Source organism: Perna viridis, chromosome 13 (assembly GCF_037379345.1).
Source record: "Perna viridis isolate PV_CMFRI_1.1 ecotype Kerala chromosome 13, ASM3737934v1, whole genome shotgun sequence".
Lineage (NCBI taxonomy): Eukaryota > Metazoa > Mollusca > Bivalvia > Mytilida > Mytilidae > Perna > Perna viridis.
Genome location: NC_142457.1, coordinates 3,003,217 through 3,027,501, shown reverse-complemented (window position 1 = coordinate 3,027,501; position 24,285 = coordinate 3,003,217). Strand labels below are relative to the sequence as shown.

The window sequence follows — 24,285 nt, the reverse complement described above, 5'->3', positions numbered from 1 at the left end:
AAAAAGTTAAAGTACAAAAGCCCCATAACTCCTGTTAAATTTGTCAAAACAAAATTTTGGTGCAATATGATCAACTACATATGGTAATTAACAATCCCACAAAATTTGACCAAAGTCCATTGAGCTGTTTCTGAGAAGTTGCATCCGCAAAGTGTTCCTATTGTGTAATATCCATTACTAAGTCCCAAAACTTCTGTAAAATTTGTTGAATCAAAATTGCTGTACAATATAATCAACAACATATGATGACTACCAATCCAACAAAATTTGAAAAAAATCTGATGAGCAATCTCCAAGTTACAATTTACATCTTCAAAGTGTTCCTACATATAGAAATTCAACGAAGTCCCATTACTCCTGCAAAATCTGTCAATCAAAGTGACTGCATAATATGATCAACTATATATTGTGACTACAAATCCTACAAAATTTGAACGAAAAGCAATGAGCAGTTTTTGAGAAGTTGCATCAACAAATTATTCCTATAGTGTAGTATGTACAAAATCAATCAATTCAAAGTTTGAACAAAATCCATCAAGCAGTTTCTGAGAAGTTGGTTCCACAAAGTGTGACAGACAGATTGCATGGATGGACATTGGTATTTCTATGTCCCCTTACGTGTAGTGACAGGGACTAAAAACCATGAAGTTGCAAGCATTGTCATGTTGTCATACTAGACATACCCCCACCCAAAGTTAATGTAGGAGAGCAACGAAAATCACTTACAATGTATACCCCCCTATAGCTATATGAAACCACATAGGGAGGTTTGGCCAGGGAGTTCAGATCTTTGTGAAAAAATTCAGACCGATGGTTGGACATGGTAATTCTAGGATACAACTCACTCTTTGAGTGGTGGTATATATATCTATTAAACAAAGTACAAGAAACCCAAGCTTACAAATAAAGAGAATATCCAACACTCTTCCATCATAAGACTTAAGATCATTTCTCAGTGGTGAATGAGTTTTAAATTTATAACTAAGACAAACATTAGAAAATGACTAGGAGCCAACTCAATAAATACCTAATTTAAATTCATTTACAAAAATGTAAAATACAAATATTATCAATATTTAAATGATCTGTTTTAACACACCATTTATTATCTGGTAAGCACCTTATCATATTTTCTGCCTGAATCATCAGACCACAGACAGGACCAGGGAACAACTTAATACTGGTCAAAAGGATTTTCTACACTTTCTACAGAGTAAGGTGATAAACCAGTCTAATTACGTGAACATTGTGCAATATTCCTTTTCCTCAGGTATGTTAAATTTGACTTAGCACTATTTAAAGATTTTTTGAAATATACTTTTCTAAAAATGGTGGCTAAACACTTTAAAGGAAAATACTGAAGTGGATTAGCTCGTCTATATATTATGATAATTTCTAGCTGATCAAATTTTCTTTTAGCCTTTAAAATATGATTCAAATAGTAACATGGAGCTACATGTACCAGTATATACCTTTTACATGCAGCTACATGTACTAGTATATACCATTTACATGGAGCTACATGTATCAGCATACACCATTTACATGGAGCTACATGTACCAGTATAAACCATTTACATGGAGCTACATGTACCAGTACACACCAGTAACATGGAGCTACATGTACCAGTATACACAATTTACATGGAGCTGCATGTACCAGTATACACCAGTAACATGGAGCTACATGTACCAGTATACACCAGTAACATGGAGCTACATGTATCAGTATACACCATTCACATGATTGCATAACATTTTCATCAATGACATCTGCTTTTATCCGGGAACTGGATATTAGTTGATTCGTAATTATTTTGGATTTAAGAAAATAAGAAAAAAAAATTATTTATAAAACTAGCCCCTCATAAGGTCATCATGACTTAAAAGAGTTAGTTTTCCTGGCCTTTTATTATCCAATTAATCTTACCCCTTAGACATGCTGGCATGGCTTACTTGCTAATTCCCTTCAGTAGTATGGGCTAATTTTACACACATTTTCCTTTGGTGGTTTTCTAAATTCCAAAATAATTCAATTTCAAATAGTACTTTATTTTTATAATATTTTAAGTATGAATTCATATTTTTTGATAGAATTATTACAGGACAGTTGTCCTAGCCAAACAGTTTGAGGCAATGTCCAAACTTGATTTGAACCAAGAGAAATAAATAGCTGTATGAAACTATACCCACATCTTTACTAATTCCCTCGAGTAAACAACAAAAATTTGGAAAATCTAATGATTTGCATTTCACAACTTAAAATCAAAATCAATAAAAGTCTTTTTAGTCACCATACAGTACACATAGACATAGAGAAATACAGGTAAATTGCAGTACATGTATATCTTAATATGTTCATAAAAATGTACATATGAATAAAAAAGGTAAGATCATTGATATCTATGGCTAAGGTCCTTTGAAGAATTTTTTAAAGGCTATTTATATAGATTACTAGTATATGTACTAGAGGAAGCTTTTTGCTTAAATATTCCAAGGATACAAATGGCATAAATTACCTGTGTATGTAGACATATTTACAATTTTAATGGAAGTTCTGCTCAATAAACTGATTGAAAAAAATCATTGGGGAGAAAATTGTAAATGAATATTAACCTGTAATCTTCATATAGAGATGAAGTATGGCATTTGGCTTCTTCTACCTGACAGTTTATCTCAATATAAACTATTCTGTCATTCTGACAGTAAGGAATAGGAGGTGTTAATTTAGATGAACTTACAGTGTTTTGGGAGGTGCAGAAACTCTGCCATTTTTGTTCATTTTTCCCTAAAAAGACATTAGAGATTTCATGACATGACTTCAAATTCACCTCTTACAAGCCAAGTGCTCCTTATTTTACCTGGATTACTTTAGCCATTTCAAATGCTGCACAGAACACTTACTTGTGACATTTTATTTGCTCAAATGATCAAATGTTAAGCTCTACTTCTTAGAAAGTGTCTTTCATTGCTATGAAATATTACTCCATGTACTTTATTTTCTTGTTGACTTGTTCAAAAGACAATATAACTGAGGCAGTTATTGACCCACAAACAGAGAGGGTGAGAAATAGAGTGTGTTCATTTAAAAAAGGGGGGTACAAAAGTTAACAAACAATAACTTTAAGTTCAACTTACTAGTCTATAGCCTTTTTCAGGACAACTTATTTATCAAATATTTCTCCAGCCCAAAGACCAATACAAAATTATCTGATGGACCTCAGGCAGGTAACTAATTGTTTTTGGACCATTGACTATATGGTTCTAGACACCATTAAAGTTTGGCCCAAGGGTCAAATTCTTCTATGTAGATCAAAGTGTTGATTGTATTTAGATATATTAGAAGGATATATGTAAACTTTAATTGCATAATATTTTTAAAATCAGAGTGGAGCCATAATTACTTGGAGTATAGATACACTTTTTAATATGCCAGTAACTTGCCAATGTACTGTCTATATTCTAATGGTACTTTATCAAAATCAAGCCCTAAATTCACATAATGATTTCCACTGACAGAAACAACACAGACAAAAAACCACAGGGCAACAGACTGACAGACTGTACAGCCTACATTGGACCAAATGTATCAAGTCAGTTCTAATTACACTGACTTTGTTACCTTAAGGGCATTACTATGTACATTATCCTCTGGTTGATTTGGATTAATACATGCATACGCTCATCTTTACTAGCCAAGGGTAATGGTCCTGTCCCTTTCCTTTCAGGAAGAGAAGGGGGACAAAACCGTAACCCTTGGCTAGCAAAGATGGTGTAAGCTATAAAGTTTTCCTTTTCAAGTGATCCAACTTCAACATTTTTATTTTTGTTTTCAATAAATAGACTGTTCCTGTTAAAAAAATATATAATGTATATGTAGAGACCCCAAAAAAATTTAGTAGCAATGGCTTCTAGGCCCACGGAAAAATTCTTATCTGAAAGCATATATATATAACTAATACATGCTTAAACTGTTCATGCCAGACCAAATTAATGACAAAATAACAAATTAACACCTGTTTGACAGTTATCTTGACCTTAATCAATCAGATAACATACAATGAACATTTTTTTTTCAAATCAACATATAAAAAATGAGCAACTTGAATTTCAAAGAACAAATATACATTTCATAACTTTTTTTAACAATTGTATCGATGACTGATTACTGATAGCTGAGAGGTTTGTCAACGATACCCACATAATGTGACTGTTAAGAATTTATTATTGGAAATCGGTATACCGTGGCGACATTTCATATGAGAAATGTTGTTGAATGCCTTCGCACACTTAAACTCAATTGGATGTATTTTACTGCACAAACTTGTTGGATTATAATTTACAAATCTATAGGATGTTTGTCACTATGAAGAAAGAGTAACATCGCATAAATATAAAGGATTTTAGAAAATGACAAATTTTAAATAACTTAAAAATGGACTAACTTCAAAGCTAATGTAAGTAAAGGTAACCTAAAGCATTTCAAATGACACATAATTATCTCACCAACGATGTTTATTATATGCATAAAAAAATTCCATTACCCTGCAAGCACAAGTAGAAATTTTAAAATTTCTAATATAAATTACAGTACAGGATATATCTTTCATTATATTATGTAAATATTTGCATCATTTTTTTTTTATAAATTTGAAGTAACTTTGCGCTAGCCATGACACAATATGAATACAGTCATTCAATTTTCAGTAGAAGATTCTAAAATCAATATTATACTTATTGCATCATCAATTTCATTCAATATAACCACACGAACATAACTTAAGTGCATTAAAATTCAATACACAGTCTTTTATAATGTATTAGCATGTCACAAAACACTTGTAGACATGTTTATTCCACAAGATTCAATATTTTCTGTGTATGTAATCTTGAAACTCAGGAACAGAGCTCCTTGCAACATTATAGTGGAACATTTCATATTTGAATCAACTTTGGACATAAGACAACTCATTCAGTAATGTTCACTTCTTGTTTTCTATGTAATTGTATCATATTTCAGTGTCTATGTATTTATGTTGAACCTCTCTGTTTCCTGTTTTCATGTTTTGGCCATGTCCTTGAATTTTGATGTCTATGAAATGTTCCCCTATTTTGATGCTTCAGATTATTTTTTTTTGCAGATATTCAACATATCTGGATTCAAGCCTTACTTTTTTATTAGCAAGAAAATTACCTTAAACTTGATTAAAGCTGTTTTTTTCAAAAATCAAAAGTCATAATCACCTGTGCACATGTAATATAAGGCTTAATATCATGTCAAATCATTATCTAATCTTGCATATGTAAATTTAATTGTGATTGGCCTTATGAATTTGAGCAGATATAGAAATTCTCAACATATAGTTCTTTGTATTTAGAATGTAAAATACAACCCATGTGAAATACAACCTACATGTGCAATTCAAAATTGGTAATCTACTTTAGTCACACTAAACAGTTATTAAAATACCTGATCTAAAAGTTTGGTTGAAACTGAATAAAGTTAAAAAAAGGGCTGATTACTCCATAAAATGTACCTTCTTCTGTGTGGATTTAACAATTCTTAAAATAAATGAGACAACTTCACTTTCTGTACAGCAGAGATTATATGATTAGCAGGATAGGTATGTGTAGTACCAGTAATTCATTGTGGTATAGAGATATGCTGATGAGTTGGTCATGGAAATGTTTGTATCAAGTAATTTACATCCCCTGCCATATTTAATCAATGTTTATAACCATACCTTGGTGTTTTAGTTTGACACAATCTGAATGTCTAAAATGGATAAACATTACCATTAGACTAAGTGGACCCTATTTTTCATCATACCTGGACATGGCTTTAAGTCTTTTAAACTGTTCATCAAGTCATCTTATCTAAAAACAGAAAAAAAATTATGGACTACTGATAATATAAAGTTGCATACATAGTTGTGCTAGGTATACCTCCATACATTCTTTATGGTGAAAAGTTGAAAAGTCTCATGATACAAAAATTTCACAGATTGCAATATATAATTTACATGACAACCAAGTGTCTACAGATGACAACTGTAGTGTCATACCATTATGACTGCAAATTATTTGTAGTTGTACAAAAAGTATGGTAAAATTAGTCTAAGCCCTTCCCCTGTTTGAAGTAACATGATCCAAAGCTCTCCAGAATAGAAATTACATAGCCAAAATATCTGCAATACCAAATACAAATATAAACCCAAAATTGGGATTGGCAAAATGAATTTGGAACATTATTTCTTAAATAATGAATAATTTATCGTGGGAAAATTTCTAATCAATGCAAGATAAGTGAAACCTATAATTGACCATGTATGTTTTATGGCAACTTAATACCTTTAAATTGTATACCCTGATACAGTTCAGAAATATGAATACCTGACAAATGGAACAGTCACAAAAGATCAACCTAAAATCACTATATCAAGTTTTCACCTCATCTATTGATTGACAGTATGAATTATGCTGAAATACTGTTAGTAAGCTCACAATAATAATCATGTTGAACAAACAAAAAAGATGAACATGTATAGATTTTCTTTAAGTTTGGTTCTGGGCCATCCATTTTGGATGAGGATTGGTTAAATAAGCCCATCCTTTTTTTCAAAAATTGCCCAACTATAGTCTAGAAGCCCAAAATCTGTTCCTACCAACACATTTTAAAAATTCCTTGGCTCTTAAGTTAATTCAGAACTTCACTGTACATGTATCAAGGACATTCTGACATCAATCTAAAGTTTGGATATCCACCTAATGAAAGCTATATATCTATTCAAACTCTGAAGTCCTAATATCTCCATATAAAGATTAAGTTGTTTCTCCATTAAAAGCTTTTCCACATAGATAATTGAATTAATTGCATATTTTAATCATGAAACTGAAAATGTAATAAAAATTGGATTTATGTTTAAATTACAGTTCTATTTTCAAAATCAAGTGAACCATTTACTTAACAATACAGGTCATAGTTTCCAATTGTTTAACTTTTCCTACAATATGTTATTTTCATAAGGACTTTTTATGCTGTATACAAAAGTGTGTCATTTCATAAATACTTTAAAAAGTATAATAATGATAAAGTATTTTCATAAATTATGCCTTAGTAGGAACAATGTAAGAATTTATTAGAAACTTTAAGTGTGCCATTCCAAAAAAAAACCAAAAAAAACAACAATTGTTTCTTTCATTGTCTGCATTGTAACCTGAATTTAAAACCTTCTATTTTGGGACGCAATTATCTTATGATCTTCAGATGAAATAGTTGAAAAAGAAAAAGTAAAACAAATATTGTTATTGATAACATGGCAGTCCATTAACTATTTACAATCAATTCCATTGTTATCTAGAGTACTTTAGAATTATTTTAATCATATGGTGAAGGTTTTGTTACAGAAAAATTATTGGGAAATATGTCATTAAATTATAATACTCTACTTGGCTACTTCATTGATCAAGTGCAAAAAATCATATGGATGTACATGAATACAACTGTATGACAAAGATAAAAAACCTAGAATATATAAAACTAATCATACAAAATACAGAACCAAAGAACATTAGTACTTTCATGGATATCTATGCTACATACATGATAAATAATGTGGTCATTGGTGTACATATTTCACTGCTGTATAGTGGGACAAATTTTCAATTAAAACATATTTCCTTTTAAACTGAATTGTAATTTTCTAAACGGGAAACAATTCAGTGATTAATATGCCAGTAAAAATCATTGATGACCACAGATAAGCTATAAAAAAAAATGTATACTTCCATGACTTCATATTTCAGAAAAGTATTTTTTATTTTTGTTTTCAGGCAGATGGGCTGTAAAATATCAGTGCAATGGGACCTAGTCAGTATAAAGAAAATATCCCAGTAGAAAGCCAGGGAAGTTGTAGTCCCAGAATTCCCACCATGGAAATAACTAATGACATTGATAATATCGATTTTGACCTCTATGACATTGACTTAAATCAGACCGAAGAAAAAGTTCATTATCGTCAAAACCAATCCAATGGAGGACAACAAAGCCCCAGGGCTGCTAAATATAGAGAAGGTGTATCTAAGGGGAAATTTGCAAAGTATATAACTGTGCCTGATGACAATAAATCGAAGGGAAACAACTCCCTTAGAGGAACCCCTTCAATAATATCTGGTCATGATACGACTCGGTCTAGAGGTGAATTTTCCTTTGTTGGTAGTGTTCCCAGTACCAGCTACCATCCAGGCCATGAGGGGACCATTAGAGGTGCACCTGTACCTGAAGGTACCATTACTGGGAGGCGTAATCAGCCAGCTTATAAATCCTGGAATGGAACTATTCCTAATGGTACAATATCCAGAGGACGTTATTCCCGACCAGGAACCATTGCTTTCCGACGTGGAGGGATGGATAGGAAGGAATACTATGTACAAAACTTTGGAATTGAAGTTGATAAAAATTTAAACCATCGGTATGCCCCTGGAGAAGAAATTTCAGGAAATATTGTTTATGATGTCACTCGTAATGTCGAAATTCGATTCATTGAATTCCAAGTCATCGGGCAATGTGCAATAACAACTATAAATAGCTTAACAAAAAAAGGAAAAACAAAAGTAGATAAATTCCTGTGTAAGAGAAAATACATAGTTGGCACTCCTGATGGACGATGGACATCACTAATAACACCAGGACATTATGTTTCCAGCTTCCGCTTTAAACTACCTCAAGGAATTCCGTCAACACTCCATTATGAGGACAATCGCCATGGTTTTGGAGTGAATATTGATTACATGCTTAAGGTCAGAATATGTGATGATGTTGGAAGCTCTTCTGCTAGAAGTAATCATTCCCTGAATAACCTTGTGAAGGTGCTCCTTTCTAGGAGGCTTCATTTCACAGTAAGAAGAAACTTTGACATCCACACTATTCCAATGGGTCTGACACCAATCCTTCACACAGAGGACATTCAGTTGTCATGTGCAGGAGTTGCAATCATGGAAATGGCATTAGATCGCACATGCTTTTTAGCAGGAGATGATATTCAAGTCCGTTTAGAAACTCAGAATAAATATGCACGAAAAATCAAAAGCATCAGTTGTGAGTTGGTTCAAAGAGTTACTGTTCTTGCCACTAAACTGAAGGCAACCTATTCTATAATTCTGGTAGAGGACAAGCATCCAGAACCAGTCAAATCACAACAAAGTAAACAGAACTTAATGTGCTATGATATCCATATGCATACACTAACATCATTATTACCCAGCATTCTTCCAGGATGTAGAACATTACATGTAACGTACACAATACTCATTAATGTCAAATTCAAATCATGTGGGGGAAAACTGACCATGGAAGTACCCATAAGTATAGGTCCACATACTGATCACTCAAATGTAGATATGACAAACTCAGTGCCACAGTTCAACAGACCCTTACGGTTCCCACACTTCAGACCAAACAATAACGTTACTAGTCAATCTTTACTAGTTGATGGGAATCGAGGACCTCATGTTAATTCTAAGTTCACAAATGAAGGTTGTGTTGGTTTTCTCTGCTGCTTTGGAAATAATGGAATTGCTTGAAAAATACTACACATTCTTCAACTTCATCCAAGTTTTAGACTCTGCTTTTTTTTACTCCAATAAAGATAAAGAGGCACTTTATGAAAGCTACATGATATGCATGTTTTTGTACTTGTAAATTTCTTCAATACAATGATAAAGAAACATCAATATCTTTCATAAAATAACAAATATATTGAAAGAATGAATGTTTGTTTGACACTACGAGGAGACGTAAATGTAAAGCTATATATGAGCACTTATATTCAAGCCACAAAATGATTAGGAAAAAGATAAGCACATAGTCATTTGGAAAAAAAGAAAACTACATCACAGTTAATTTAATGAGAATTCAAGTTTAAAGGATATGATGGAATATGAAAGTAACCATAGAAACAAGTAGCCATAGAAACAAGTAACCATAGAAACAAGGAGAAATTCATTGTCAAACAGGCATGGAAATAAAAAAAGAATAAAGAACAAGTCATCAAAAAAACACATGAAAAAAATTTTAAATAAACACTGACTCCAGCAGCATTATCTGTTTTATACAGGATGCACATTGCAGTCATTATTAAACAAATAAGAGCTTGTAATCCTTCTATCTTAAGCCTAAGGTCAGCTCTGCTATCCTACATACCAAATGATAAAGTTCCTGTAAATTAAAATAATGAACTGGAATGGTATATTTGTAAAACTAGAAATGACCTTTTTATTGTATTTTTTTGCTATTTAACTTTTAAATTAAGTGGCTCAGATAAAAGGAAAAAACACACATTAACTAAATACAAGATTTTCAAAACTAAATATAAAATATGGTATGATTGCCAATGAGAGTCATCCACCAAAAGTCAAGCAACAAACAAATGAACTTCTACAGGTCACCACACAGTCTGCAATGACTGGAAAATCCATACCATAAATCCATAAAATTCAGCTATCACGAGTGGAGAAATCTTGTAATCCCCAAGAGGAGAATCTGTTTCTCCCACAAAATCTGTTTTAAACTCATAAATTTAAAATCAATGAAAATGGTGGAAAAACTCTCACAGAAATTTAAAAAGTCACATGCATTTTTAATCAGGGAGAAAATTATATAATCATTCTCATGTTTAAAGAAGCAAATGAATTCATCTAAGGAATTACAGGGCAAATACAGACTAACAAGTTTCACACTATCATCTATATATTACTTTCTACAAATTTCTTATCCTTTGAAAGTATGAAACACTGTAAGGGTGTATGTTTACACTTATTGAAGACCCTTTGGTAATCTCTGTAATATTTACTTTTTTATAGGGGTTATACAATGATACATTTGTTGTGTTTCACCATATCTATTCCCTTTCCTGTAAGCCTATTTAACAAGTAACTGAAAAGAATATTGCACACAAGGCACAACCCATCCATCTGAAGCCATTTACAGATCTTAAAATTAATGTAGGGGTCCTTGTATCAGCAAATATAGAGAAGGTGTATCTAAGGGGAAATTTGCAAAGTATATAACTGTGCCTGATGACAATAAATCGAAGGGAAACAACTCCCTTAGAGGAACCCCTTCAATAATATCTGGTCATGATACGACTCGGTCTAGAGGTGAATTTTCCTTTGTTGGTAGTGTTCCCAGTACCAGCTACCATCCAGGCCATGAGGGGACCATTAGAGGTGCACCTGTACCTGAAGGTACCATTACTGGGAGGCGTAATCAGCCAGCTTATAAATCCTGGAATGGAACTATTCCTAATGGTACAATATCCAGAGGACGTTATTCCCGACCAGGAACCATTGCTTTCCGACGTGGAGGGATGGATAGGAAGGAATACTATGTACAAAACTTTGGAATTGAAGTTGATAAAAATTTAAACCATCGGTATGCCCCTGGAGAAGAAATTTCAGGAAATATTGTTTATGATGTCACTCGTAATGTCGAAATTCGATTCATTGAATTCCAAGTCATCGGGCAATGTGCAATAACAACTATAAATAGCTTAACAAAAAAAGGAAAAACAAAAGTAGATAAATTCCTGTGTAAGAGAAAATACATAGTTGGCACTCCTGATGGACGATGGACATCACTAATAACACCAGGACATTATGTTTCCAGCTTCCGCTTTAAACTACCTCAAGGAATTCCGTCAACACTCCATTATGAGGACAATCGCCATGGTTTTGGAGTGAATATTGATTACATGCTTAAGGTCAGAATATGTGATGATGTTGGAAGCTCTTCTGCTAGAAGTAATCATTCCCTGAATAACCTTGTGAAGGTGCTCCTTTCTAGGAGGCTTCATTTCACAGTAAGAAGAAACTTTGACATCCACACTATTCCAATGGGTCTGACACCAATCCTTCACACAGAGGACATTCAGTTGTCATGTGCAGGAGTTGCAATCATGGAAATGGCATTAGATCGCACATGCTTTTTAGCAGGAGATGATATTCAAGTCCGTTTAGAAACTCAGAATAAATATGCACGAAAAATCAAAAGCATCAGTTGTGAGTTGGTTCAAAGAGTTACTGTTCTTGCCACTAAACTGAAGGCAACCTATTCTATAATTCTGGTAGAGGACAAGCATCCAGAACCAGTCAAATCACAACAAAGTAAACAGAACTTAATGTGCTATGATATGCATATGCATACACTAACATCATTATTACCCAGCATTCTTCCAGGATGTAGAACATTACATGTAACGTACACAATACTCATTAATGTCAAATTCAAATCATGTGGGGGAAAACTGACCATGGAAGTACCCATAAGTATAGGTCCACATACTGATCACTCAAATGTAGATATGACAAACTCAGTGCCACAGTTCAACAGACCCTTACGGTTCCCACACTTCAGACCAAACAATAACGTTACTAGTCAATCTTTACTAGTTGATGGGAATCGAGGACCTCATGTTAATTCTAAGTTCACAAATGAAGGTTGTGTTGGTTTTCTCTGCTGCTTTGGAAATAATGGAATTGCTTGAAAAATACTACACATTCTTCAACTTCATCCAAGTTTTAGACTCTGCTTTTTTTTACTCCAATAAAGATAAAGAGGCACTTTATGAAAGCTACATGATATGCATGTTTTTGTACTTGTAAATTTCTTCAATACAATGATAAAGAAACATCAATATCTTTCATAAAATAACAAATATATTGAAAGAATGAATGTTTGTTTGACACTACGAGGAGACGTAAATGTAAAGCTATATATGAGCACTTATATTCAAGCCACAAAATGATTAGGAAAAAGATAAGCACATAGTCATTTGGAAAAAAAGAAAACTACATCACAGTTAATTTAATGAGAATTCAAGTTTAAAGGATATGATGGAATATGAAAGTAACCATAGAAACAAGTAGCCATAGAAACAAGTAACCATAGAAACAAGGAGAAATTCATTGTCAAACAGGCATGGAAATAAAAAAAGAATAAAGAACAAGTCATCAAAAAAACACATGAAAAAAATTTTAAATAAACACTGACTCCAGCAGCATTATCTGTTTTATACAGGATGCACATTGCAGTCATTATTAAACAAATAAGAGCTTGTAATCCTTCTATCTTAAGCCTAAGGTCAGCTCTGCTATCCTACATACCAAATGATAAAGTTCCTGTAAATTAAAATAATGAACTGGAATGGTATATTTGTAAAACTAGAAATGACCTTTTTATTGTATTTTTTTGCTATTTAACTTTTAAATTAAGTGGCTCAGATAAAAGGAAAAAACACACATTAACTAAATACAAGATTTTCAAAACTAAATATAAAATATGGTATGATTGCCAATGAGAGTCATCCACCAAAAGTCAAGCAACAAACAAATGAACTTCTACAGGTCACCACACAGTCTGCAATGACTGGAAAATCCATACCATAAATCCATAAAATTCAGCTATCACGAGTGGAGAAATCTTGTAATCCCCAAGAGGAGAATCTGTTTCTCCCACAAAATCTGTTTTAAACTCATAAATTTAAAATCAATGAAAATGGTGGAAAAACTCTCACAGAAATTTAAAAAGTCACATGCATTTTTAATCAGGGAGAAAATTATATAATCATTCTCATGTTTAAAGAAGCAAATGAATTCATCTAAGGAATTACAGGGCAAATACAGACTAACAAGTTTCACACTATCATCTATATATTACTTTCTACAAATTTCTTATCCTTTGAAAGTATGAAACACTGTAAGGGTGTATGTTTACACTTATTGAAGACCCTTTGGTAATCTCTGTAATATTTACTTTTTTATAGGGGTTATACAATGATACATTTGTTGTGTTTCACCATATCTATTCCCTTTCCTGTAAGCCTATTTAACAAGTAACTGAAAAGAATATTGCACACAAGGCACAACCCATCCATCTGAAGCCATTTACAGATCTTAAAATTAATGTAGGGGTCCTTGTATCAGCAAGATGGGTTTCTGACAGCAGCAAGATTTGATGCCCTTGAGGCTTAAAGCAGAGGGCATGAAACAAAAAAGCAGACAATATCAGTTTATGAAAACATACATGTATATATAATGTATGTATTATTAGGATACCACAACTTTATTTACTTTTTTGTTTTGTCCAACAGGATGTTAGGATTTAATACTTAAAAATAGATGATGACGTACATTTTGTATCACCAATTTTGCCAAAGGTTTATTCAAAGATAAAATTTGACAAAATTGTAACCAAAATGCTATGTACTAACATGCTGTTTTATAATAACAAAGACAATATGGTCTGCAGATGACAATACACAATAAAAGTGTTAACTGTTACAAAGTTTTACATTTTAATTCTAGAAGAAGATGCAGATGTCTGATCTATATACATAAACCGGTAACTGACCTACATTTGTATATGGACAACACAATATTTTGTAAACAAACCCACACATGAAGTGAATGAAAGTTTATCTCCCCATAAAAAAGGGTGTGAGATTATGACATAAAGATGTGACCCATCAAATAATGGAACCATTTCAAACTAATTCTACGAACAATTGAAACCTGGAGTCTTTAAAGGGTAGACATCGAGACAAACAATTTTAATACTAGAACCCACCTCAAATTATTTTATGGAATAACAAGAAAAAGTAAGACAATAAATAAATCAATTTACCTTTACATACCTGAATCAGCTGACTGTAGCAGGTAGACAGGACAGATTTCATATCCTGTTCCTATTTACTCACATTTTAATTTCACTTTAAGGGACTATTTCTTATATCTCCTAGACTTATCTACAGTAACATGTGATTTATATTGAAGTACCAACCCATATAAAATTCAGACACTGCCACTGGTACAAGTGATTCATAAAGCATAAGACCTTACCAAACAAATGATGCCTTTTCAATCTACATATGCTATATTTTTGTGTAACTAGAGTCCATTTAGCATAAAAGTCTATATTTTGGACATCTCCCACTTTGATAAATAAAGACAGTAAATTCTGCATACTGCTAATTTATATATAATCTACTGTATATGATTTTTATCTCAAAATTGCAACAGCCAAATTAAAAACTAAGACTTTATACATATGTATGTGGTCTGTAACTGTTTCTGAATAAGAAATGAAAGTATAACTTGTAGGTTTTTGACATATATACATGAACAATCTTCTGTCAGATTTTTATAAAGACAGCAACTTAACATATTTTTAAATTTATAAATTATGCCATAACTACAGTAATGCATGTTTCAACAAGAGGCTTCTGTTTTTTTTGTTTCCTGCTACCTTACCTACCCTAGTTTTCTGTACCTGCCCTAAACATTTAATGGCCATTTTGGCTCAAGTACCATTAAAGTAAAAATTGTTTCCCCATTAACTCAATGTAATTTTTTTTTGAAAAATAAAATCATTTACCTACCTACCTACCTTCCCCATTTCTTTCTTGCTGGTAGCAGGAAACCACTATTATTTCGTTTGGCCTAAACAACTTTTTAAGGAATAACTGTAAAATTTTGTTACTGTAGAAATGAAATAAATAGCATATTTAATGCAGTGTTTTTTTCTCACTTACCAATCTAATTAAAATTAGATATCACACTTGCTCTCCGTTAATTGATATTGCATGATCTTAATTAGTATGCTCACTTACTAACATGTATTCAGAAGTGTTAAAAAAATTATATAGTTTTGATCAAATCACAGACTTCAGATCGATTGGCATGAATGACATAACAATTACCTGGGTTTGCAATAAGAGTACCTCCCAATCTGAAGGCTTTTAAAATGTTTTTAAACTATGAAGTTCAACCAAAAGGTACAAAACTGTCAAATTGGAAAGAACGATCTGAGTTTTTGAGATGTGACAGCAAACAAGATCCCATTTTCTTTTTGTAGGTTTAATGATAATTTAATTCAAATTAAAAATATGTCCAGAGCAGAAGATTTTAGCAAAATGTTAATAGGTGACAGAAAATAAGGTAAACTGGGTAATGGAAAACAATCATGACTGTCAATTCATGTGACCAAAAAAGATTTATTTGTAACCAGTCAAAGGGAGATAACCACTTTTAAAAACTGAGTAAAGCATAAGACTAGAAAATCAGGGTAAAAAATATTAATTTGCAAAATGCAGCTTAAAACACCCCAGAACAGACTGAGCAGAAATGGACACAAAATTCAAGAATTTGAATTTTGAATTTGATTGTGATTAAATAATTGACACAAAATATATACAAATCAAAAAGCTTACATTAAAAAAAAAAAAACAATTCAAGAAAATTGCTGAAGTGTTTTGAACTTATTGTGCAATTATGAGTAATCCACCTCTTTTATGAATGAAGTCCAAAAACTTAAGAATTAGCAAAATTGAAAATTTACAAAAAGTAAGAGGGAGCTTACATCAATACAAATAAACAATTTTCCAAAATTTCATTTGTATATATGTAAGACCCGGAACCGTGATGGGACGTGGAGGTACGATAGTCGCACAGAAGTGAGATGGTAGTACACCAAAGTGCATTTATGATCACGCTAAACTGTGATGGTTAGACATGATTGTTGACCCCCAATAGCATTTCATTCATACTTCCAACTATCGAGGATATTATAAAAACAAAATTATAAATTTTTCTCCATTTTTTCCTACACCTAGTTGAAAATTAATAAAACTGGTAGTCTCTTAGAAGGATGAGTACTCTTTAAAACAAAAATATTTCTTGACTAGCTTAGCTATAAAATGGTTGTGTATAGCTTTAACACTTCTGTATTAGCGTATTAACTACATGTACTACATAAAAAACTGATCAACAGTACCTGTAGAATTTGCAAATATGAATGTTATGTAGTACAAGACCGTGTGTCATCCTATAGACTGTGGCACAGGTTATCAAAGAATGATTGATGCTACAGAGGTCTATATTTGATGGATTAACAGACTGTATGTAATATGAAGAGAAACATGCTAGTCTGGTCCACCAAAATTTTGACATTCTAATACTCTCCTAACTCGTATATTGCAGTTTCTATTTCGCCTTTCAACCATAGAATATGCTCCATGATTTGTTGTGAAAGCATGTCTTACTTTTCTAAAGGTAAAAATCCATGATATCAAAGTTATCAAAAAGCAACATTTTCAATTTCAGATTTTTAATACAAAGATAACAAAGTTGTCCCGCTAAATCTTTTAATTATATCTTTTATAGTATTCATGATGCATGAAATACGACTTTCAGTATCTGCTATCTTTTGTAACCCATAGCTACAGTTTATGTTTCTCGAATGACCTTGAGTATCGTAATATATTTTTTGAGTTTTGATACTGCATTAAATGCATGTACTGTGAACACTCAAATCAGTAATGATGCATGCTTTGATGGTTTATACAGGCAACAATATACTAGCTACCTTCATTACTCTCCTTTCAGTTTGTTAGTTTTCTCTATATCATTTCACACGCTTATGCACATAAAATTTCGAGGCGACATTGAATGGGGAATACCAACGCACTTCCGTGCATTTGCGTTAGACATCCAACGTACTTCAGCGTTGACCATTACACTTCAAAGTCTTACATATATATAACTTTATTCTGATAAACCGATGTAGGTACAAAGGTATGTAGAAATACAAATTACATCAAAACATTACTATTTGTACAAGTTGATGAGGAGGGATAAAACATCTTAATCAATATGAATACACAAGTTAAAAACAAAATGAAATAATATGAAGAAGACAAAAAAAAAACAAATGTAGGTGGAACATCAGAGAGAATCCAAAATATCACTTATCTTAGGAATAAATATACACTTTATGTTTTAAAATATAAAAAACTTGTCGAGCCCTTTTGATCAGAATGTTGTTTCTTGACTTAGAATGTTAATGTAATGGAAAATAGCAGAACTCAGCCTCGAATCTTTGCCTAATAAGATTTTGGACCAAAATGACACCATCCTGGACTTTATATCAATGTTGATGGGATATTGTCCTAGTTCTCAACAGACCATATCACTTGGGGTTGATGGTTTTAAGTGCATGACAAGTTTATAAAATTTTAATCGTACTCTTTCCAGAAGTTCAATGTTTTCAAATCCCCAAATCTCGCATCCGTAGGTCAAAACTGGTTTCACTATTTTATTGATTAATTCTAATTGGCATTTTATTGGTAAATTATGTGTTCTTGCTTTTCTGAGAACATCATACATGGCATTTGTCACTTTTTGTTCTAATTTCATTTTGCACTTTTTTAAAACTCCCTGTCCTTGAAAATATAGATAGTTAAAGTCATCCACTATTTCAAGTCGGTTATTTTGTAGAGGAATATTGGGTAGTTTGTCATCCTTCCTTTTCTGAATATAACTACTTTTGGTTTGTCTACGTTCACTTTCATTTTCCATGTGTCACAGTACCTTTCAAATTTATTAAAAGTGTCTTGAAGACCTTCGGCTAACTCTGCCATTACAACAGTGTCATCTGCATATAAAATCACAAACAGCTTAAAGAATATTCCTAATTTCTCTTCAATATTTTCACTTAAGGTTTTTACTCCTATTATATTTTCTGTTGTCAAGTATTCTTCTAAATCATTTAGGTATATGGAAAATAAAAAAGGTGATAGGTTTTCTCCTTGTCTCACTCCAACTTCGCATGGGAATGGTTCGGAAGTATGACCACCATAATTAAGGCAAGATTTTATGTTCTGGTACATACTAAATATAATATCATACATTTTTCCATTCATATTATTAATTAGCATTTTATACCATAAGGCGTTGCGATTAACATTGTCAAACACCTTTTCAAAATCCACAAATGCGCTATAGAGTTTCTTCTTCGTATAATGTAAAATTTCAATAATTGATCGTAATACGAAAATACAGTTCATGGTTGAGTAGTTTTCTCTGAATCCATTTTGGTTTTCCTTTAACAGAGAAACGTCAGAATATCTTTGAAGGCGACTATTTAGCATTGATGTAAACACTTTTCCAAAACAGCTTAAAATAGTTATCAGACGGTAATTCTTTGGGTTATTCCAATCCCCTTTATTTTTGTAAAAATGTCTAAGAGAGAGTAATCAAGGGAACCAAGGCTATAGCGGTAATCAAAAGAATGTAAACCAGGGACAAAGACCAGACATGGAAAACAGACATACACAACAAAGAACATAAAGTAATAGTTCCTTGGACCCATTGTACTGTTTCCGGAATCAAAGATCAAATTAAACAGTTTAACGTAGATGTCAATTAGAAGATGTGCGCATGATTTTATATATTCGTTCCATATTTGATCTTCAGATCATGCTTTGTTGTTTTTATGATTTTAAGAACTTTTGGTATCTCTTCTCTTGTGATTGGACTGTTCAGCTCATCATTTATAATTTTATTTGCGTTTGCGTCTTGCATTTCTGTCTCGCCATCGTTTTCTAAATCATTACTACTATTTAAGTTCTTAAAGAAGACAACCATCTTTTCAAATTCAATATTTTGTTGACAGATGTGTTTGTTTCCTTTCAATATTCTTCAGAATTATTTTACATTTGATTGTTTTAGGTTATCTATCTTTTTCCTTAAAGTAGCTCTGTAAGTTTTCTTTGCTTTATCAATTGTCTTTTTGTACTGTTTTTCTGCATCTAATATTAAAGTTCTGGATAAAAATTGAAAGATGTTTTCTACATTTAAGTTTTTGGTACCTTGGCCTTGATTCTTTACATTCATGATTAGACCACGGTTTATTTCTACTGATGTTTTGAGAAAAAACTGTTTGATCTTTTGTGCCAAATGTTTTCTCAGCCAGTTCTACCAAAAGCTTGGCAATCTTGTCGACAATACAATTTATCTGCTCTTGGGTAACATCCTCAAGTTCATCTAATTCTTGATTTATGTCCTCTATATTTGCGAGGTTTAAGTTTTCGAGGAAATTAGTAGTAAGAATGCTGTTCCAGTCCTTTATTTTTCTTGTATTTTTCATTAGAATAGTGTTTTTTTTTTTGCTGGAGATTATCATCTTCAGTACGCTTAACGGTAATTTCTAGAGCGTTATGCACATCAGAGTAGAGGTGCGAAAATTCGACAATATTCATATCACTTATATTTGGTAAGAATTTAGAACTACTAATGCAATAGTCAACTACACTTGAGCTACAACACGTAAAATGATTATCGGTCTCACGCCATTAAATCCAATTCTTCCAAAACAGTGTGCCTTTGTAAGTGAAACTCTATATGGTAAACCAAGTTCTTGCTGTAAAAAGTTTTTTGGGTATGCAAATCTCATCCTGCTGGTATGAAAGACCCGAGAATACTACATTTTCGCTCATGCTTCTGCATTTTAGATCAATTAACTCATCTTTTATTTCTGTTATTTCTTTGCTTTCTTCTGATGACATTGTGTGGTTCTTTTCCATTGATCTCATTTTCTCGTTCACTTGCAATATATCCGCTGTATTTGCCGAGCATTTGTCGGTTATGTTTTCGACAATTTGTCCAATTCCTTCGACAGTTTCTTCGACCTGTTTCTTGTGTGAAATAATATCACTTATGCTTTGTTCATTTCTTTCCACTCGTTAGCTGCGTTAATGTATCCTTAATGTCTGGAATTTTACCTACTTCCTTTTCTATTTTATCTATTCTATTTGTTAGTCCTCTAATTTGATTCTAATTTGATTACTAGATTTGAGAATTTCTAAAAGAATCTCTTTACTTTCTTTATCTTTAAAAGACACATCAGTTGGATCCTCACTGGAACCAATACTTGACGTTACCTTGGAGTTTGATTGTTCTTGATTGTTCTTGATTGTTGCGATGTCGTGGTTCCATTCAACTTCTAAACCTCGAATCATGATCCCCAAAATTTGCTGCTAATATACATTACAATCGGGAAAAAATACTGTACAATGACTTAGATTTCAGACATGTAGTTCCCTGCCAATTCTGTATGTAATGGGTCCGGTTTAAATAATAAAATAGCTACTTTTGAGCTGAAGAAATTTTCTGTTCGAAGAAAGTCCATAAAGTGGAAATAGAAATCACATTAATAAAAAGAATCATTTTCCCAAAGTATAAAAAAAATCAAATGGCAGTATCTTTTAGTCATAGTGGGAAGTGTGAACCACGGAGCAACAGATGAACCATGGAGGGATGTATGAACACCAGTATACCTAAAAGATTCTGTCTAGACTGATGGGAGTATGAAAATGAGTTACAGGGAAATAATAAATTAGGAAAAAAAAGCAAATTATTTTGGGGAATCCTTTGGGTATTTTCCCAAAGGGACTGGTGCAGTTAAATGGAAAAACAAACAAGTAGTAAAACCTCTTACAAGCTATACTTAGGTCTGAAGATCATCATACACAGACCTGTGAGTCATAAAATAAATGTCCTCTATTCATCTGATGCTATTAGCATATTTTTAGCATTTTATACACATTTTTGCATCTATAACTGCATTACTTTATCACAAAACACACTATCGTTTAGATGCCGCCTTCATTTAAAAAAAAATCATTAGTTTTAATATTAAAAATTACAGACCTACAGCAAATTTTCAGGAAACTTTCTATTGAATGTTTATAAAATTGCAGGATTTTTGTGTAGATTTACATGGTCTTTTATAGACAATATTTATTCCAAGTTACAATATCACAAACTTACTACTTGGTTGTTTTAATTCCCACTTTTTGATATTTTATGATTCTATTTTTTTATATTGTCAACTGTTAGTTGATTTTGTCCAAGTTTGTACAACATTTTGTAGGGGAAAATGAGGGCTTTCAGTGATGGGGATTCAAAATTGAATGGACCATTTCAATGATCTTCAGAATTTCCGTGAGCTATTTTCTGCTGGAATGTGCTAAATGGGGCATGGCCCCTCTAATCCCAATCACCAGGCTTTCTGTTTAGTGCCAGCTGTTTGGTGTATAGGCAATGATGAAGTTTAATCTGGCCATAAAAAAATGTATATGTCTGTTAATGTTTTCCCACCTGACCCTTAGTCATTTTATCAACAAACTGAAAGTAAAAAATAAAAAAAATTGGTTCATTTATTCAGTATTTGATTTTTAACCAGGTGTTTTTCCCTTCATCAAAGTATATTGGCCACCTAGTTGTAAATAAAAAGTCAGCACGGCACAGTACCATAAAATTTTACTGTGACTAATGATTTGGATGAAGTAAAGGTAAAACCTCTACCAAAAAAACAAAAAATACTAGTAAAATAAAATGAACATTGATGAAAATGCAGACCTACCAACCATAATTTTGTTTAGAAAATTACTGTAAACAGACTTATAATTCCTTATGGCCTTGGTGCCTCCCTTAATACTTCTTCATAAGATATAGCATAAAACTGCTTGGATGGTTGCCTCATGTACATACATCATCACTTCACAGTCCTATACTGGCCTGAAGAGAATGGTGTTGTAGATAATACATACATGGTATATGCTCACCTTATCTAGAAACAGGACTCACTAAAGCTGTTTTACTGTTCTTGTAACTTCTATCTACAAGGTAAAAATAATTAATATAAGGAGAAAAACATCAAAGAACATGTACAGGTCTGTATTGGCAGATTTTGAAAATGTTTATCTTATATGCATGTATATGTACCTGTTGCATAGGTGTACAAATTTATTTGTAACAAAAACAAAAATGTTTATAAAGTTTTTCGTAATGTCCATATTTTACCATAGTCTTTATCTAAATTAGAAACTTACAGCATGTTAATCTTACATTAATGTATTCATTGATTTTCAATATCAATCAATGTTTAACCGACAGTGATGTCACCCATATTATTAAGGCTCACACACCGAATAACTATACAATTTTGTTTTGCTTTCAAAAACAAATTAACAAATTTTGACTGAACAACTATGCAAAATCAGTCATATTTTTGTTTTAAATTAATGATTTAACACAAAATTTTCAACATCAAATGACCACAAGAAAAGTCATTGTATTTGTATTGTAGGTAATATACGGTTGCTCCTTAGAAGATAATATAAAGCATAACATTAACATTATAGAAGGACGGTCTACCTGTATTGTAGTACATGTTGTAGGGCTAATAAGTCAAATTGGCACAATCAAAAAGTCAAATTGGGACCTGGTCAAATCGGCCACTTTACCTTATCGATGTAAGTGAGTTTGATTTATCTTATATAATATTTGAATTTGAATTAAATATTGTTATGTATTATGTGTTTTATCTGTAATTTATTGCTGTGTGTGATGTTAAAATACTGAAAATACACAAAATTTATTAATTGGAAAGATAAACGGAACAAAACTCGTCATTATATAAGATAAGATAAAAAAAAGTTTTATTCACCAATCATGGACCCTCTCTGGTAGGAAATTTAATACTATGATTGAAGAAAAATGTACAAATATGAAATATAATCATGAATAATCCTCGAAGTAGGTGGGAATGTAGTCTAAAAATGTGATTGTCGCTGTTTAATATAATAAAATCTTAGTAAATAATTATGTATGATTTGTCAGTCAGTTTTTGTTTTATCTAAATATGCGCTTCTCTAATAAACTAATAAATAATTTATGATAATTATTTCTCTAATAACAAATTTACAGAGGAGTACCATGTTTGGATATTACTTCAATGTATATTCTTACAACATATGCTTCTTTTAATATAATTCTGAACTACAGTGATACATTCTCTGTAGATAACATAACATTTTTCCACTACAAACCGATTTGGCTAAAGGATAAATTCTTCAGATGAATCGGTCTGTCGCTGGCTTGTCACCGAGCGGTCTAGGGTTCAATCCTCAGTGGCAGAGTATAATTTTGCGAGTCAAATCATGCTCTCCCGTTACATTTTGCGCCCAACTAAAAAACCCATGGGGTTTGGATAGCTAATGAGCTAGTGTCAGAGTCGTTCGTGGTATGAAGACTTTTAAGGTGGGGGAAATGTGGCAGGATGGCCTACCTGCGTTATAGTAGGTAGTCAGATTTAAATAGCCAGTTAATTGACTTGGCTAAAGGATTAATTCTTTAGCCAAATCGGTTTGTCGCTGGCTTGTCACCGAACGGTCTAGGGTTCGATCCTCGGTGGTGGAGTATAATTTTGTGAGTCAAATCATGCTCTCCCGTTACACATTGATGACACAAATAAAGGAAGCCTGCCTATCTGCAATATTTGATAAACGAATAGCTGTAGTTGTTTCATTTTGTTATTTCAATTATTCTCAGGTCTTTCACATTTCCTTATAACTATCCAATGTTGTTCTTCCTGTGCCAATCTTTTAA

The 24,285-nt window shown here is 32.3% G+C and overlaps 3 protein-coding genes across 9 annotated transcripts in view; 2 read left to right on the top strand and 1 right to left on the bottom strand.

Annotated features, from left to right (window-relative positions):
• The window catches only part of LOC148599249 (alsin-like), a 63,899-nt gene that overhangs the window by 36,647 nt on the left and 2,967 nt on the right, over positions 1-24,285 (bottom strand). For 3 of the 5 annotated variants that reach the window (XM_088559022.1, XM_088559021.1, XM_088559025.1), the window contains exons 2-3: positions 22,461-22,514; positions 5,831-5,877 (exon numbers count right to left, since the gene is read on the bottom strand). In XM_088559022.1, coding sequence (XP_088415148.1) covers positions 5,831-5,838 — 8 coding nt within the window. In that variant the 5' untranslated portion in view covers positions 5,839-5,877; positions 22,461-22,514. Of the gene's footprint in view, positions 1-5,830; positions 5,878-14,680; positions 14,783-22,460; positions 22,515-24,285 lie in introns of those variants that run through there. The other 2 variants (XM_088559023.1, XM_088559024.1) reach the window with 2 other exon arrangements.
• Positions 1,116-9,726, top strand: LOC148599251 (uncharacterized). Of its 3 annotated transcripts, none has more exons than XM_088559030.1 (2): positions 1,116-1,270; positions 7,834-9,726. In XM_088559030.1, exon 2 carries the CDS (start codon positions 7,861-7,863, stop codon positions 9,580-9,582), a length of 1,722 nt encoding a protein of 573 aa, XP_088415156.1. In that variant the 5' UTR covers positions 1,116-1,270; positions 7,834-7,860; the 3' UTR covers positions 9,583-9,726. The 3 variants fall into 3 exon arrangements, with proteins under 3 accessions (XP_088415156.1, XP_088415157.1, XP_088415155.1); XM_088559031.1 differs by lacking the exon at positions 1,116-1,270 and adding an exon at positions 2,327-2,387; XM_088559029.1 differs by lacking the exon at positions 1,116-1,270 and adding an exon at positions 4,234-4,457.
• LOC148599250 (uncharacterized) lies at positions 10,117-12,686 on the top strand. The gene is made up of 2 exons (XM_088557199.1): positions 10,117-10,178; positions 11,021-12,686. Exons 1-2 carry the CDS (start codon positions 10,117-10,119, stop codon positions 12,540-12,542), a joined length of 1,584 nt encoding a protein of 527 aa, XP_088413325.1. The 3' UTR covers positions 12,543-12,686.

Bases quoted from the DNA above. Each gene is read 5' to 3' on its own strand.
- LOC148599251 (XM_088559030.1), top strand. From the start codon at position 7,861: ATGGGACCTAGTCAGTATAAAGAAAATATCCCAGTAGAAAGCCAGGGA.
- LOC148599250 (XM_088557199.1), top strand. From the start codon at position 10,117: ATGCACATTGCAGTCATTATTAAACAAATAAGAGCTTGTAATCCTTCT. The intron at 10,179-11,020 runs GTCAGCTCTGCT...TCCTTGTATCAG, and splicing joins CCTTCTATCTTAAGCCTAAG to CAAATATAGAGAAGGTGTAT.